The sequence below is a fragment of the Lethenteron reissneri genome, unplaced genomic scaffold, assembly GCF_015708825.2.
Source record: "Lethenteron reissneri isolate LAM-NWPU_2019-01 unplaced genomic scaffold, ASM1570882v1 scaffold_1421, whole genome shotgun sequence".
In the NCBI taxonomy this organism is placed as follows: domain Eukaryota; kingdom Metazoa; phylum Chordata; class Hyperoartia; order Petromyzontiformes; family Petromyzontidae; genus Lethenteron; species Lethenteron reissneri.
This window is the reverse complement of record NW_026891137.1, coordinates 29,092-42,111: the sequence shown is the minus strand read 5'-3', so window position 1 is coordinate 42,111 and position 13,020 is coordinate 29,092. Positions and strand designations below refer to the sequence as shown.

The following is a 13,020-nucleotide window of genomic DNA, read 5'->3' as shown; positions in this document are numbered from 1 at the left end:
ATCTGTTAAGGCTACACGGGGGATCTTTGTTATCTTTGTGTGTACGTGTGTACGTGCGTGTACGTGTGTGTGTGTACATGTGTGTGTGCACTTGTTTCAGTCACAGGTTTGGTGAGCCCACGAGCTGCTAACCCCGAGTAGCCACGATGAGTCAAAACAAACGTCGCTGGAGATCTTCTTTGAAAAGGGAGAAAGACCCAATTGTGACCCCCCCCCCCACTCCGCCCGGTCCGTGAAAAAATTGTCTTCCACGAAACGGGTCCCTGGTGCCAAGAAGGTTGGGGACCAGTGCTCTAGACGATGAGAGTTGGGCCTGTCGCCACAATAGATGATCATCTTTGTGGGGGCATAAGTAACCTTGACCGCCACTCCTCGCCTCTGGTTGATGGGAAGGCGAGCTCAAAGTAGCCTGGGGCTTACGGCTTCCCACACCTCACCGCCACGCTCCCACACCCCCTTCAATTATTTTGCTCAGAAGATGAGCCACTCCCTGTTGTTTGTCAGTCTCCTGCCCTGAGTAGAGGGCTGTTTACCCCTCATGGTGGCAGGAGCCAGAGCCGGTCCACCGGACCTCCTGAATACCACGGAGATCCAGGTGGTATTTGTCCAGCTCCCGACAGAGGAGTGGCAGCCTCTCATCCGCAGTGAGCGTTCGAACATTCCACGTGACCACCCGCAGTGGCTTTTTGTTGTTTCTGGAGGAACCCCGAGGGTGAGGATTCAGTCTCCTGGCTCCGCCAAATGGGGTTTGGCCAGGAGACGTCATAGACGCCTGTGCCCCCGCTAGAATATGTTTTTATTGTTTTGTGCGAATTTATTGAAGGTGGAGGGGTGACCAGCCCCTCGCACCTGTCCAGAGCCCCCATTTGGCCGCTGTGGTGGTTACAAACGTGAGGGAAATGGTCGATTGATATTTGCCCTCCCCCCACGGCACTGCTGCCCACCACAGCGTTCTCATGCGGCACCGACGAGGAGGTAGGGGGTTGTTTTGCCGAACTTGACAAAGACCCCCCCCCGTATAGCTTCAACAGACTGTTGTTATGATAATTGGTTTTTTACCCTTCTATCTGGCAACAAAACTGACACATTTTTTTCCAAGGAAGTCATGTTTGCATAGACCACAATACCTGCGGTCATAATGCAAACAAAAACATAACTCTGATAATGTGTGTGCACTGTCCTTGAAGTTGATTGGTCCACACCCGAGACAGCTTTCCTTAGAGCCTAGTCTCACATGGTGTTGGACCAGATGAGAGCTCGGGGTGAAGCATTTACACCATTGGAACCTCATTTGCCAGTAAAAAATATGATAATTGGTTTTTTACCCTTCTGACTGTTGTTAGCGAGCAGCTATGAAGGCCGACACGGCACACAAGGGGGTGGCCAACACCACGCCCGGCCGCCTTTGTCTCCCCGGTGGCGATGTTTACTACACAACGCGCCAGGCACTCATTTGAGGCTGATTCGACCTAGGGGAGGCCCAGGATCGGTTCAGCTAATCAAAGTGTTGTCTGTGAGCGAGAATCGAACTCGGGTCAGCGGAGTGGGAGCGCAGCGCGGTGCGAACCACGACACTGCCCACCCACCCACCCACTCCCCTACGCACGCACACACACACAGCTCATCCCTCGAAGAGACGTCCGGTTTTCGTGGAGCCTGGGGGTGAGACAAGCAGCAGACTGGTGCTTCAGGGAGACACGCTACTGCTGGGCTGCATCGTTCAAGGGTTGTACGTACACACACAACAACAACAACCGCCATTCGCCACTAAGTGGCGGTGACGTCACCACGACGCTTGTGCCAGGCCATGTGAATGTTGAGGCCACGCGAAGTGTCGAACGCCCGCTGGCAGGAGGTCACGGGGCAGACCCAGCAGGTGCCAGGGGTCGACTGACTGAGATGACCGAGATGACTGGCTGATGCACCACCTGTGCCCCCTACTGTACCAACTTGCTGTGCTTTAGCCACCCGGCGCGCCGCTCGTTGTTGTGAGCGTCGCTCCTCCGCCCTCCGTTGTTGTTGGAGGGCGACTGCCTCCAACTGCCCAGTAGCGTCCTTCACGAGCCTCCTCCACTGAGGCCGATCTTGGCACCACTGGTACCAGTCATCGGCAAGTCCACTCAGCTCAACGTCCTCCTGTACCACATCACTCCATCTCTTCTCTAGCCCGTGCCGCGCCCGTTTAGCTCCCTCTATCCTGCCGAACAAAAGCTGTTTAGGCATACTCTTGAGTCTTTCTGTGTTGCGATCGAAACGTCGTGATTTTAAAAAAAAAATTCTATCTACGTGACTTTACCGACAGACACGAAAGCTGTTTAGGCATGCGGTATCTGGGCCAACGCAGCCGTGCCTGCCGGAGGAGCTCACCGATGGGACTTTGTCCAGATCTTGCAAGGATTTGTGAGCTCCTCACACAATCCAGTCTGGTTAAACCCAGGATGGATCGTAGGCAGGCCAGCCTAAATGTTTCTAACCGGCAAAGATGTTCCATTAGGGGGATCCAGGTTTTGCAAGCGTAGAGAAGGGAGGGAATGACCGTGGCTGAAAAGACCTGAAGCTTCGTGCGGAGTGACAGACCAGGTAGCTTCCACACAGCGTTACGCAACCGATGAAAAGATATTGCCGCTCGACTGATTCGGAGTGAGACCTCTGCTGTTAAACCAGAGCCGGTCATGAGCACACTGCCCAGGTATGGGAAACTCTTCACTCTCTCCACAACTGCCCCATCACCAATTAGGAGTTGTGGGGGTGGAGTGCCCGATGGTACAAAATACCCAGGCAGGTGCTTAGTTTTGGTGGGTCTGATGGTAAGGCCCCACCTCTTAGTGGCAAGCTCCAGGTTCAGCAGCAGCATCTCCAACTCTTCCTCTGAGTGAGCAGCAATTACCAGATCATCGGCATACATAACGCAGTTGACCAATAGGGCGCCATCCCTTGACCGCACCCGGGCATCGATCAGCCTCCCATTGTATCTGTACCAGATGTAAATTCCTCCGGTACAGCCATCGAAGGCTTCACGAACTACGTGGTCGAAATTGATGTTCAATAATGTGGGAGCCAGAGGACATCCCTGTCGCACAACAAGGTAAACAGGGAATGATTCCGACTCCCGGCCACGTAGTTTTACCCGGGCCCGCTCGCCATCGTGAAGGTCCTTAATGATCGTGAGCAGAGGGTCACGCACGTGCACACACACGTACACACGTACACACACACGCACGTACACACGTACACACACGTACACGCACGTACACACACGCACGTACACACACACGTACACACACGTACACACACGCATGTACACACACACGTACACACACGTACACACACACGCACGTACACACACACGTACACACACGTACACACACACGTACGTACACACACGTACACACACGTACACACACACGTACGTACACACACACGTACACACACACGTACACACACACGCACGTACACACACACGTACACACACACGTACACACACACGCACGTACACACACACGTACACACACACGCACGTACACACACACGTACACACACGTACACACACACGTACGTACACACATGTACACACACACGTACGCACACACGCACGTACACACACACGTACACACACGTACACACACACGTACGTACACACACACGTACACACACACGTACACACACGCACGTACACACGCACGTACACACGCACGTACACACACACGTACACACACACGTACGTACACACACACACCACACGACTATACACTTCACTACTGTACACTACACTGCTACGCACTACACTATACACTACACGGCATATTCCACGCCGGTTTCGCACGCACACCCACGGACGTGCGTGCGTGCGTGCATGCGAGCGCACGTGCGTGTGTCCACGTGCGTGCGTCCACGTGCGTGCGTGTGTGTGTGTGTGCCCCCGTGCGTGTGTGTGTGTGTGCCCCCGTGCGTGCGTGTGTGTGCGTGTGTGCGTGTGTGTGTGTGCGTGTGTGTGCGTGTGTGTGTGTGCCCCCGCGTGTCCACGTGCGTGTGTGTGTGCCCCCGCGTGTGTGTGTGTGCCCCCGCGTGCGTGTGTGTGTGCGTGTGTGTGTGTGCGTGTGTGTGTGTGTGTGCCCCCGCGTGTGTGTGTGTGCGTGTGTGTGTGTGCCCCCGCGTGCGTGTGTGTGTGTGTGCGTGTGTGTGTGTGTGCGTGTGTGCGTGTGTGTGTGTGCGTGTGTGTGTGCGCGCAGCCCCACGCCGCATCTCCGCTGGGCCAAGGTGGGCGGGGAGCTCCCGAGTGGCCGATTCACCTTCGGCGCCTTCAACCGGACGCTGGCGATCCACCACGCGCTGGCGGCCCACGCCGGCGCCTACCAGTGCCACGCCGCCAACAGCGAGGGCAGCGCCCGGCACACCGTCACCGTCACCGTGGAAGGTGACTCGGGGCCACGCAGCGGCGGGGAGCGGCGGCACGACGGTTAGCGAGCCCTGCGGCACAGCAGAGGTCGCAGCCGGGTACCCCCCGATACCCGTACCCTACCCGATACCCGGCTACCCGTACCCTACCCGATACCCGGCTACCCGTACCCTACCCGATACCCGTACCCTACCCGATACCCGGCTACCTGTACCCGATACCCGTACCCTACCCGATACCCGGCTACCCGTACCCTACCCGATACCCGTACCCTACCGGATACCCGGCTACCCGTACCCTACCTGATACCCGTACCCTACCCAATACCCGGCTAACCGTACCCGGCCGGGTACGGGTAGGCCGTGAGTCACTTGTGAGTTTCCGTTTGTCACTCATTTCCCAACGTCTTGTCTCTTCTCACAATTCAAGTTCCTAGAATCAACCCACCCGCGCCTGCAACATGGCTTCATCCCAGAGGTCGTAACCGGGTACCCGATACCCGTACCCTACCCATACCCGGCTACCCGATGCCCGGACGGGTACGGGTACTCGTTTGCGACCCTGGTGCGGCTGGGTACGGGTAAGGAATCAAAACCCGTTTGCGACCTCTGCAGCCCAGGTCCCGGCGACGATTATCTCGACCGGTCACGGGCCTCTCCTAGGTCAACTCGACCTCAAACGAGTACCCCCCCTCCTCCCCCTGCTCCCCCCCTCCAGCCAAGCCGTACTGGATCACTCCGGAGCCAGAGGGGCGCTTCTACGCACCGTGGGACACGGTGAGGCTCGCCTGCCTCGCCGACGGAATCCCCAAACCGCTCGTCCGCTGGTTCTTCAACGGCGTCCCCATCAGCGGTGAGGCGCCTCCTCGCCCGCTCGTCCAAACCTACGCGCTCGCTCACACGCTCAGCCGCTCTCTCGTACGCTCACTCGCTCACACGCTCGCACGCTCGTAGCCTGAGAAGGGGTTTTCCCCTTTTTTCTGGCGACAAAACAGCTGTGTTGAGATGTTAAAACACCAAACTGAAACCTTTCACAAGAAATCGTGTCACTGCATTAACCACATATACTAGTGGTCAGGATGCAAACAATAAACATACTCTGATAGTATATCCCGAGGGGCCACTTTAGCTACCACTTGTGACAGGAGGTCATAGAAGGCATCTGACTCATCGACCTTGCCTGCAACCCTCCACGGATGTTCATCTTCGGTGGGGGCATATGTAACCATGACCACCACTCCTCGCCTCTGGTTGATGGGAAGGCGAGCCCAAAGTAGCCTGGGGCTTACAGCTTCCCACACCTCATCGCCACGCTCCCACGCCCCCCTCATTCTTTTTTCAGAAGAGCAGCCGCTCCCTGTTGTTTGGCAGTCTCCTGCCCCGAGTAGAGGACTGTCCACCCCTCATGGTGGCAGGAGCCAGAGCCGGTCCACCGGACCTCCTGAATACCACAGAGGTCCAGGCGGTACCATTCCAGCTCTCGACAGAGGAGTGGCAGCCTCTCCTCCGCAGTGAGCGTTCGAACATTCCACGTGGCCACCTGCAGTGGTTTTTTGTTGTTTCTGGAGGAGCCCCGAGGGTAAAGATTCAATCTCCTGGCTCCGCCAAATGGGGTTTGGCCAGGAGATAGTATGATGCATTGTCTTTCAAACTGATTGGTCCACACCAGAGGCAGCTTTCTCTGGTGTGGACCAATCAGTTTCTGTGAGTTTCACAGTTTCAAAGACAATGCATCATACTACTATCAGAGGATGTTTATTGCTTGCAATCTGACCACAAGTATTGTGGTTAATGCAGTGACATGATTCCTTGTGAAAGGTTTCAGTTTGGTGGTTTAACATCTCAACACAGCTGTTTTGTTGCCAGAAAAAAGGGGAAAACCCCTTCTCATATTTTGGTACTGGCAAAGGAGGTCCCATGATTTAGCCACTCACAGCCTATCACACTCACAGCCTATCACACGCCTACGCTCACTCACAGCCTATCACACGCTCACTCACAGCCTATCACACACCCACGCTCACTCACAGCCTATCTCACTCACAGCCTATCTCACTCACAGCCTATCACACGCCCACGCTCACTCACAGCCTATCTCACTCACAGCCTATCTCACTCACAGCCTATCTCACTCACAGCCTATCTCACTCACAGCCTATCACACACGCACGCTCACTCACAGCCTATCTCACTCACAGCCTATCTCACTCACAGCCTATCACACACGCACGCTCACTCACAGCCTATCTCACTCACAGCCTATCTCACTCACAGCCTATCACACACCCACGCTCACTCACAGCCTATCTCACTCACAGCCTATCTCACTCACAGCCTATCTCACTCACAGCCTATCACACACCCACGCTCACTCACAGCCTATCTCACTTACAGCCTATCTCACTCACAGCCTATCTCACTCACAGCCTATCACACACCCACGCTCACTCACAGCCTATCTCACTCACAGCCTATCTCACTCACAGCCTATCTCACTCACAGCCTATCACACGCGCACGCTCACTCACAGCCTATCTCACTCACAGCCTATCACACACGCACGCTCACTCACAGCCTATCACACTCACAGCCTATCACACACCCACACTCACTCACAGCCTATCACACACGCTCACTCACAGCTGATTGCACACTTAGTCAACCAATCACAGAGCCTACCGAATTCAGCCAGATTGTGCCAAATTGTGATAATAATGCCAAATCACACCGCGCAATACCAAGTCGCAATACATTTTGCCAAATTCTTCTGATAATAATCGCGTCAAGACCCCGCACACCACAACACAACACCACCACACCACCACACCACACCACACCACACCACCACACCACCACACCACCACACCACCACACCACACCACCACACCACCACACCACACCACCACCACACCACCACACCACACCACACCACACCACCACACCACCACACCACCACACCACACCACCACACCACACCACCACACCACACCACCACACCACACCACCACCACACCACCACCACACCACACCACCACACCACACCACCACACCACCACACCACCACACCACACCACCACACCACCACACCACCACACCACACCACCACACCACACCACCACACCACCACACCACACCACCACACCACCACACCACACCACCACACCACCACACCACCACACCACCACACTACCACACCACCACCACACCACCACACCACACCACCACACCACACCACCACACCACCACACCACACCACCACACCACCACACCACCACACCACACCACCACACCACACCACCACACCACCACACTACCACACCACCACCACACCACCACACCACACCACCACACCACCACACCGTGCCGTGCCGGGTGTGGTGTGGTGTGCGGTGGAGCAGAGGCCCCCGCGGTAGCCGGGCGGAGCGTGGACGGCGACTCCCTGACCCTGAGGCGGCTGCAGGAGGAGGCCACCGGCGTGTACCAGTGCGAGGCCTCAAACCAACACGGCACCATCCTGGCCAACGCCTACGTCAAAGTGCCGGGTGAGCGGTGGGGGGGGGGTAGGGGTGGGAGGAGGAGGGAGGACGAGGAGGGAGGAGGAGGGAGGAGGAGGGGTATGAGGAGAAGGTGGGAGGAGGAGGGTGGAGGAGGAGAGAGGAGGAGGGTGGAGGAGGGAGGAGGGGTAGGGGGTGGAGGAGGAGGGTGGAGGAGGAGGTGGGAGGGAGGAGGAGTATGGTGAGGAGGAGGTGGGAGGGAGGTGGAGGAGGATGAGGAGGAGGCCCGTGACTGGACAGGCGGCTGTAGGCTGCCCCCCTCTAGGCAGGGCACTTTGGACCGACTCCTCTGACGGACGACCCCTCCGGCCGGCCGTCTCTGCCCCCTCCCCCGCCCCCCCCCACAGCCGCACCTCCACAGCTGCTGTCGGAGCAAGACAGGCTGTACGAGGCGAGAGAGGGCTGGGAGGTGTACATGGAGTGTGCCGTGTTGGCGTGGCCGCCAGCCGACATCCTGTGGTGAGACGCAAGGCTGCCCTGGCTGCCCTGAACCTCGTGGTGGCACCCCGGTGTACCGTAGCACCCCGGTGTACCGTAGCGCCCCGGTGTATCGTAGCACCCCGGTGTACCGCAGCGCCCCGGTGTACCGCAGCGCCCCGGTGTACCGTAGCACCCCGCGTACCGCAGCACCCCGGTGTACCGTAGCACCCCGTGGTACCGTAGCACCCCGGTGTACCGTAGCACCCCGGTGTACCGTAGCACCCCGTGTACCGTAGCACCCAGTGTACCGTAGCACCCCGGTGTACCGTAGCACCCCGTGTACCGTAGCACCCAGTGTACCGTAGCACCCCAGTGTACCGTAGCACCCCGGTGTACCGTAGCACCCCGTGTACCGTAGCACCCAGTGTACCGTAGCACCCCGGTGTACCGTAGCACCCCGGTGTACCGTAGCACCCCGGTGTACCGTAGCACCCCGGTGTACCGTAGCGCCCCGGTGTACCGTAGCGCCCCGGTGTACCGTAGCGCCCCGGTGTACCGTAGCGCCCCGGTGTACCGTAGCGCCCCGGTGTACCGTAGCACCCCGGTGTACCGTAGCACCCCGGTGTATGAGTGAGTGTGTGAGTGAGTGAGTGATTCTCACCTGCCTGGTCTTGCTCTCCGTACCAGGTGAGTGAGTGGTGAGTGTATGAGTGTATGAGTGAGTGGTGAGTGAGTGAGTGGTGAGTGAGTGTATGAGTGAGTGAGTGAGTGGTGAGTGAGTGGTGAGTGTTTCTCACCTGCCTGGTCTTGCTCTCCGTACCAGGTGAGTGAGTGGTGAGTGAGTGAGTGTGTGAGTGAGTGGTGAGTGAGTGTGTGAGTGCTGAGTGTTTCTCACTGCGGCGTTCAGTGCGGCGTTCTCTGCGCCAACTAGCCGTGGGGTGTCTGAAGCTGGCTCGTGACCCGAATTTTAGCTCTCGACTCAAAGCAAAGTATCGGCCGAGAGACGGCTCGTGTCTCGACACACTCGTTAGTGAGGACACTGGTAAGTGAAGGTACCACTGTATGTGGGTGGCTTCGTGAACGAATCTTTTGTCGATAGCCAGTGGGCTTGCAAAGTACCTTCGTCTTAGAGGAATCCATTTCGCGTGAGGCAGTTTGTGTGATTTGCCACTGAGCTACGGATGCCTCGGGCACTCTTAGTCGCGAGGACTGTACCTACGTTGAACTTCTTTCGCACCCTACGTGGCCAACCACTGCTCATCGGAGTTTAGTCGGTTTCGTGAATATCATCGGCGGGTTTCTCTCTCCCTCCCTCCCCCCCTCTCTCTCTCCCCGCCTGCGCCACACACACCGCCAGGTTCAAGGACTCACAGAGCTTCCGCCTGCAGGGCAAGCGCCACCGGACCTTCAGGAACGGCACCCTGCGCGTCGCTGCGGTGCGGCGCGAGGACAACGACTCCTACGTCTGCATCGCCACCAACGACCTGGGCTCACAGCTGCTCCGTGTGCACCTCTTCGTCGAAGGTTGGCAGAGTGCCGGCACCGACATTCACCACTCACCGCACCAGGTACTCGTTTGAGGCCGGGTCGACCCAGGGGAGGCCCAGGACCGGTTGAGGTAATGGTCACCGGGGTTTGTGGCCGTGAGCGGGAATCGAACTCGGGTCGCCGGGATTGTAGCGCAGCGCAAACCACTACACCTCCACCACCTCCACCACCTCCACCACCACCTCCACCACCACCCCCTCCACCACCCGCCCACCCCTACCACCACCACCTCCACCACCACCCCCTCCACCACCCCCACCACCATCATCATCAACACCACTACACCCCCACCCCTACCACCACCACCACCCCCACCACCACCTCCACCACCCCCCCCACCCCTCCACCACCCCCACCACCTCCACCACCCCCCCCCCCCTACCACCACCACTCCCACCACCTCCACCACCCCTACCACCACCACCACCTCCACCACCTCCACCACCCCCACACCCTACCACCACCACACCCCACCACCCCTACCACCACCACCCCCCCCACCCCCCCCCACCCCCCCACCACCACCACACCCCACCCCCCACCACCTCCACCACCCCCCCCACCCCTACCACCCCACCACCCCCCCCACCACCACCACCACCCTACCACCACCACCACCACCTCCACCCCCCCCCCCTACCACCACCCCCCCCCACCCCTACCACCACCACCCCCACCACCTCCACCCCACCACCACCCTCCTCCACCACCATCCCCACCCCTACCACCACCCCCTCCTCCACCACCCCCCCACCCCTACCACCACCACCACCCCCTCCACCACCCCCACCCCTACCACCACCACCCCACCCCTACCACCACCACCTCCACCCCCACAGTGGCGCCGGATGGCGAGGATGACCATGAGGTGGTGGAGGATGATGGCGAGGAGGGAGAGGGCAAGGTGGAGGAGGTGGAGAGGCAGGAGGACGATGAGGAGGAGAGGCAGGAGCAAGATGAGAAGGAGCAGAGTGAAGAGGTGGGCCAGGAGGAGGGCGAGGAGGAGGAGAGGCAGGAGGACGATGAGGAGGAGCAGGAGGGTGAAGAGGAGGGCGAGGAGGAGGACTCTGCCCACGGGGAGGAGGGCACCACCGGCGACGAGATGTCAGCTACCTCGCCAGGTACGCGGGAGGGCGCTGGCTTCCATCGCCTGACCCTGACGATGCAAATGGCCGGGGTCAGCCCAGTGAACTGGGTTTGAAAGACCGGGTTTCAGCCACTCTGTGAATGTCCATTGGCTGGTTAGGTTCCCAAGTGCATGCCCCATTCATGCTGGGATTCAATGTGAAAGGCTCCAATACACTTCAATGTTAAATCCTCCCATAGACTTCAATGTTAAAGTCTCCCATAGACTTCAATGTTAAAGGCTCCCATAGACTTCAACGTTAAATCCTCCCATAGACTCCAACGTTAAATCCTCCCATAGACTTCAATGTTAAAGGCTCCCATAGACTTCAACGTTATCCTCCCATAGACTTCAATGTTAAAGTCTCCCATAGACTTCAACGTTAAATCCTCCCATAGACTTCAATGTTAAAGGCTCCCATAGACTTCAAAGTTAAATCCTCCCATAGACCTCAATGTTAAAGGCTCCCATAGACTTCAACGTTAAATACTCCCATAGACTTCAATGTTAAAGTCTCCCATTAGACCTCTTCTTCTTGGTTCTTTCGGTAAAGTCAATTAGAAGGGAAATAATAAAATAATAAAAATCTAATATTATAAAATAATTCTCACGACGTTTCGGCCACAACGCAAGCAGCCGTCCTCAGGTGGAGAACAGGTCGAGACAGAGTAGACAGACGCTGTTCTCCCCGACATACCTGCTCTCCACCTGAGGACGGCTGCTTGCGTTGTGGCCAAAACGTCGTGAGAATTATTTTATTATGTTTTATTTTTATTATTTTATTACTTCCCTTCTACGTGACGACTTTACCGAATGAACCAAGAAGATGAATCCCTGCAGTCACCAAAGCTTTACATCGAAACTTCCAACCTGCACATTTCTCCGCCCCGCACCTGTTTGCAGGGGCGACGGCGCCGTCAGCGGCGCCAGCGGGGCGGGAGGCCGTCACCAACGGGGTCTCGTGCCTCGACGTCACGGTGGCCACGGCTCTGCTGCTCACGCTCGTGTCGCCGATCGCGTGCGCCGCGTGGCGCTACTCCATCGCCGGCGCCGGCTTCGTTTGGTGACGGTGCGAAGTGGGAGCGTGTCGGTACGGCGAGCTGCTTTGTGATCTGCCGGGGTCGACGTTGGTGTTGCATCGCCTTGTTGTGTCGTAGACACCGGAGGAGACGTCTTGAGGGAAGCGTTTCTTTCTTACTCTCGCAGTCTTTACCATCGTTACGCCTCCATTTCGATGTAAAGCTTTCGTGACTGCAGGGATTCATCTTCTTGGTTCTTTCAGTAAAGTCACGTAGAAGGGAAATAATAAAATAGTAAAATTAAACGTAATAAAATACAATTCTCACGACGTTTCAGCCACAACGCAAGCAGCCGTCCTCAGGTGGAGAACAGGTCTGTTGGAAAGACAGCGTCGTGGCCGAAACGTCATGAGAATTGTATTTATTATGTGAAATGTATTATTATTTTATTATTTCCCTTCTACGTGACTTTACCGAAAGAACCAAGAAGATAGTGATGATCTCTTTGCATTCAACGTTGTCTCTTGCTCCGCCTATTAACATTGTCGAGTTTCGTTAAAAAAATGCAAGCGCTGTGTGCCCATGACGTGTCGCAAAGAACCGCGTTGTGAAATTTTAAACGCGAGTTGCGATAGAGCCATTCCCTCAAGTTGTTCCGTGCTGCTGCTGCTGCTGAAGACGTCATGATGGTAATAAAGGCGGCAAGTTGAACACTTCATTGGACTGGAACTCCTTTCTTGGGTATCTATTTCAGTTCATTGCATTTATCAGTTACGTCTATAATGGGACCATTTTGCTGTGGGAAATAATACAGAGCTTGATACAAATGTATCACTTATATATACAATTATAATCAAAAGTCATCACAGGTCAAGCTAATTCTGAATGAAACTGTATTAATGTATATAAATGTTGGTTGGAAAATCCTCCATTATGTGAAAGGAGAACTCATTCCAAT

General features: G+C 56.7%; 1 protein-coding gene across 1 annotated transcript; it reads left to right on the top strand.

Annotated features, from left to right (window-relative positions):
* Positions 1 to 1,667: 1,667 nt before the first annotated feature.
* Positions 1,668 to 12,329, top strand: LOC133362279 (neuronal cell adhesion molecule-like; the record flags this gene model as incomplete). The annotated part of the gene is made up of 8 exons (XM_061581207.1): positions 1,668 to 1,729; positions 4,230 to 4,414; positions 5,114 to 5,248; positions 7,794 to 7,937; positions 8,297 to 8,408; positions 9,727 to 9,893; positions 10,757 to 11,038; positions 11,947 to 12,329. Coding segments are annotated over 8 exons (1,251 nt in total), but the record flags the coding sequence as incomplete, so codon positions are not given.
* Between the last annotated feature and the right edge of the window lie 691 nt (positions 12,330 to 13,020).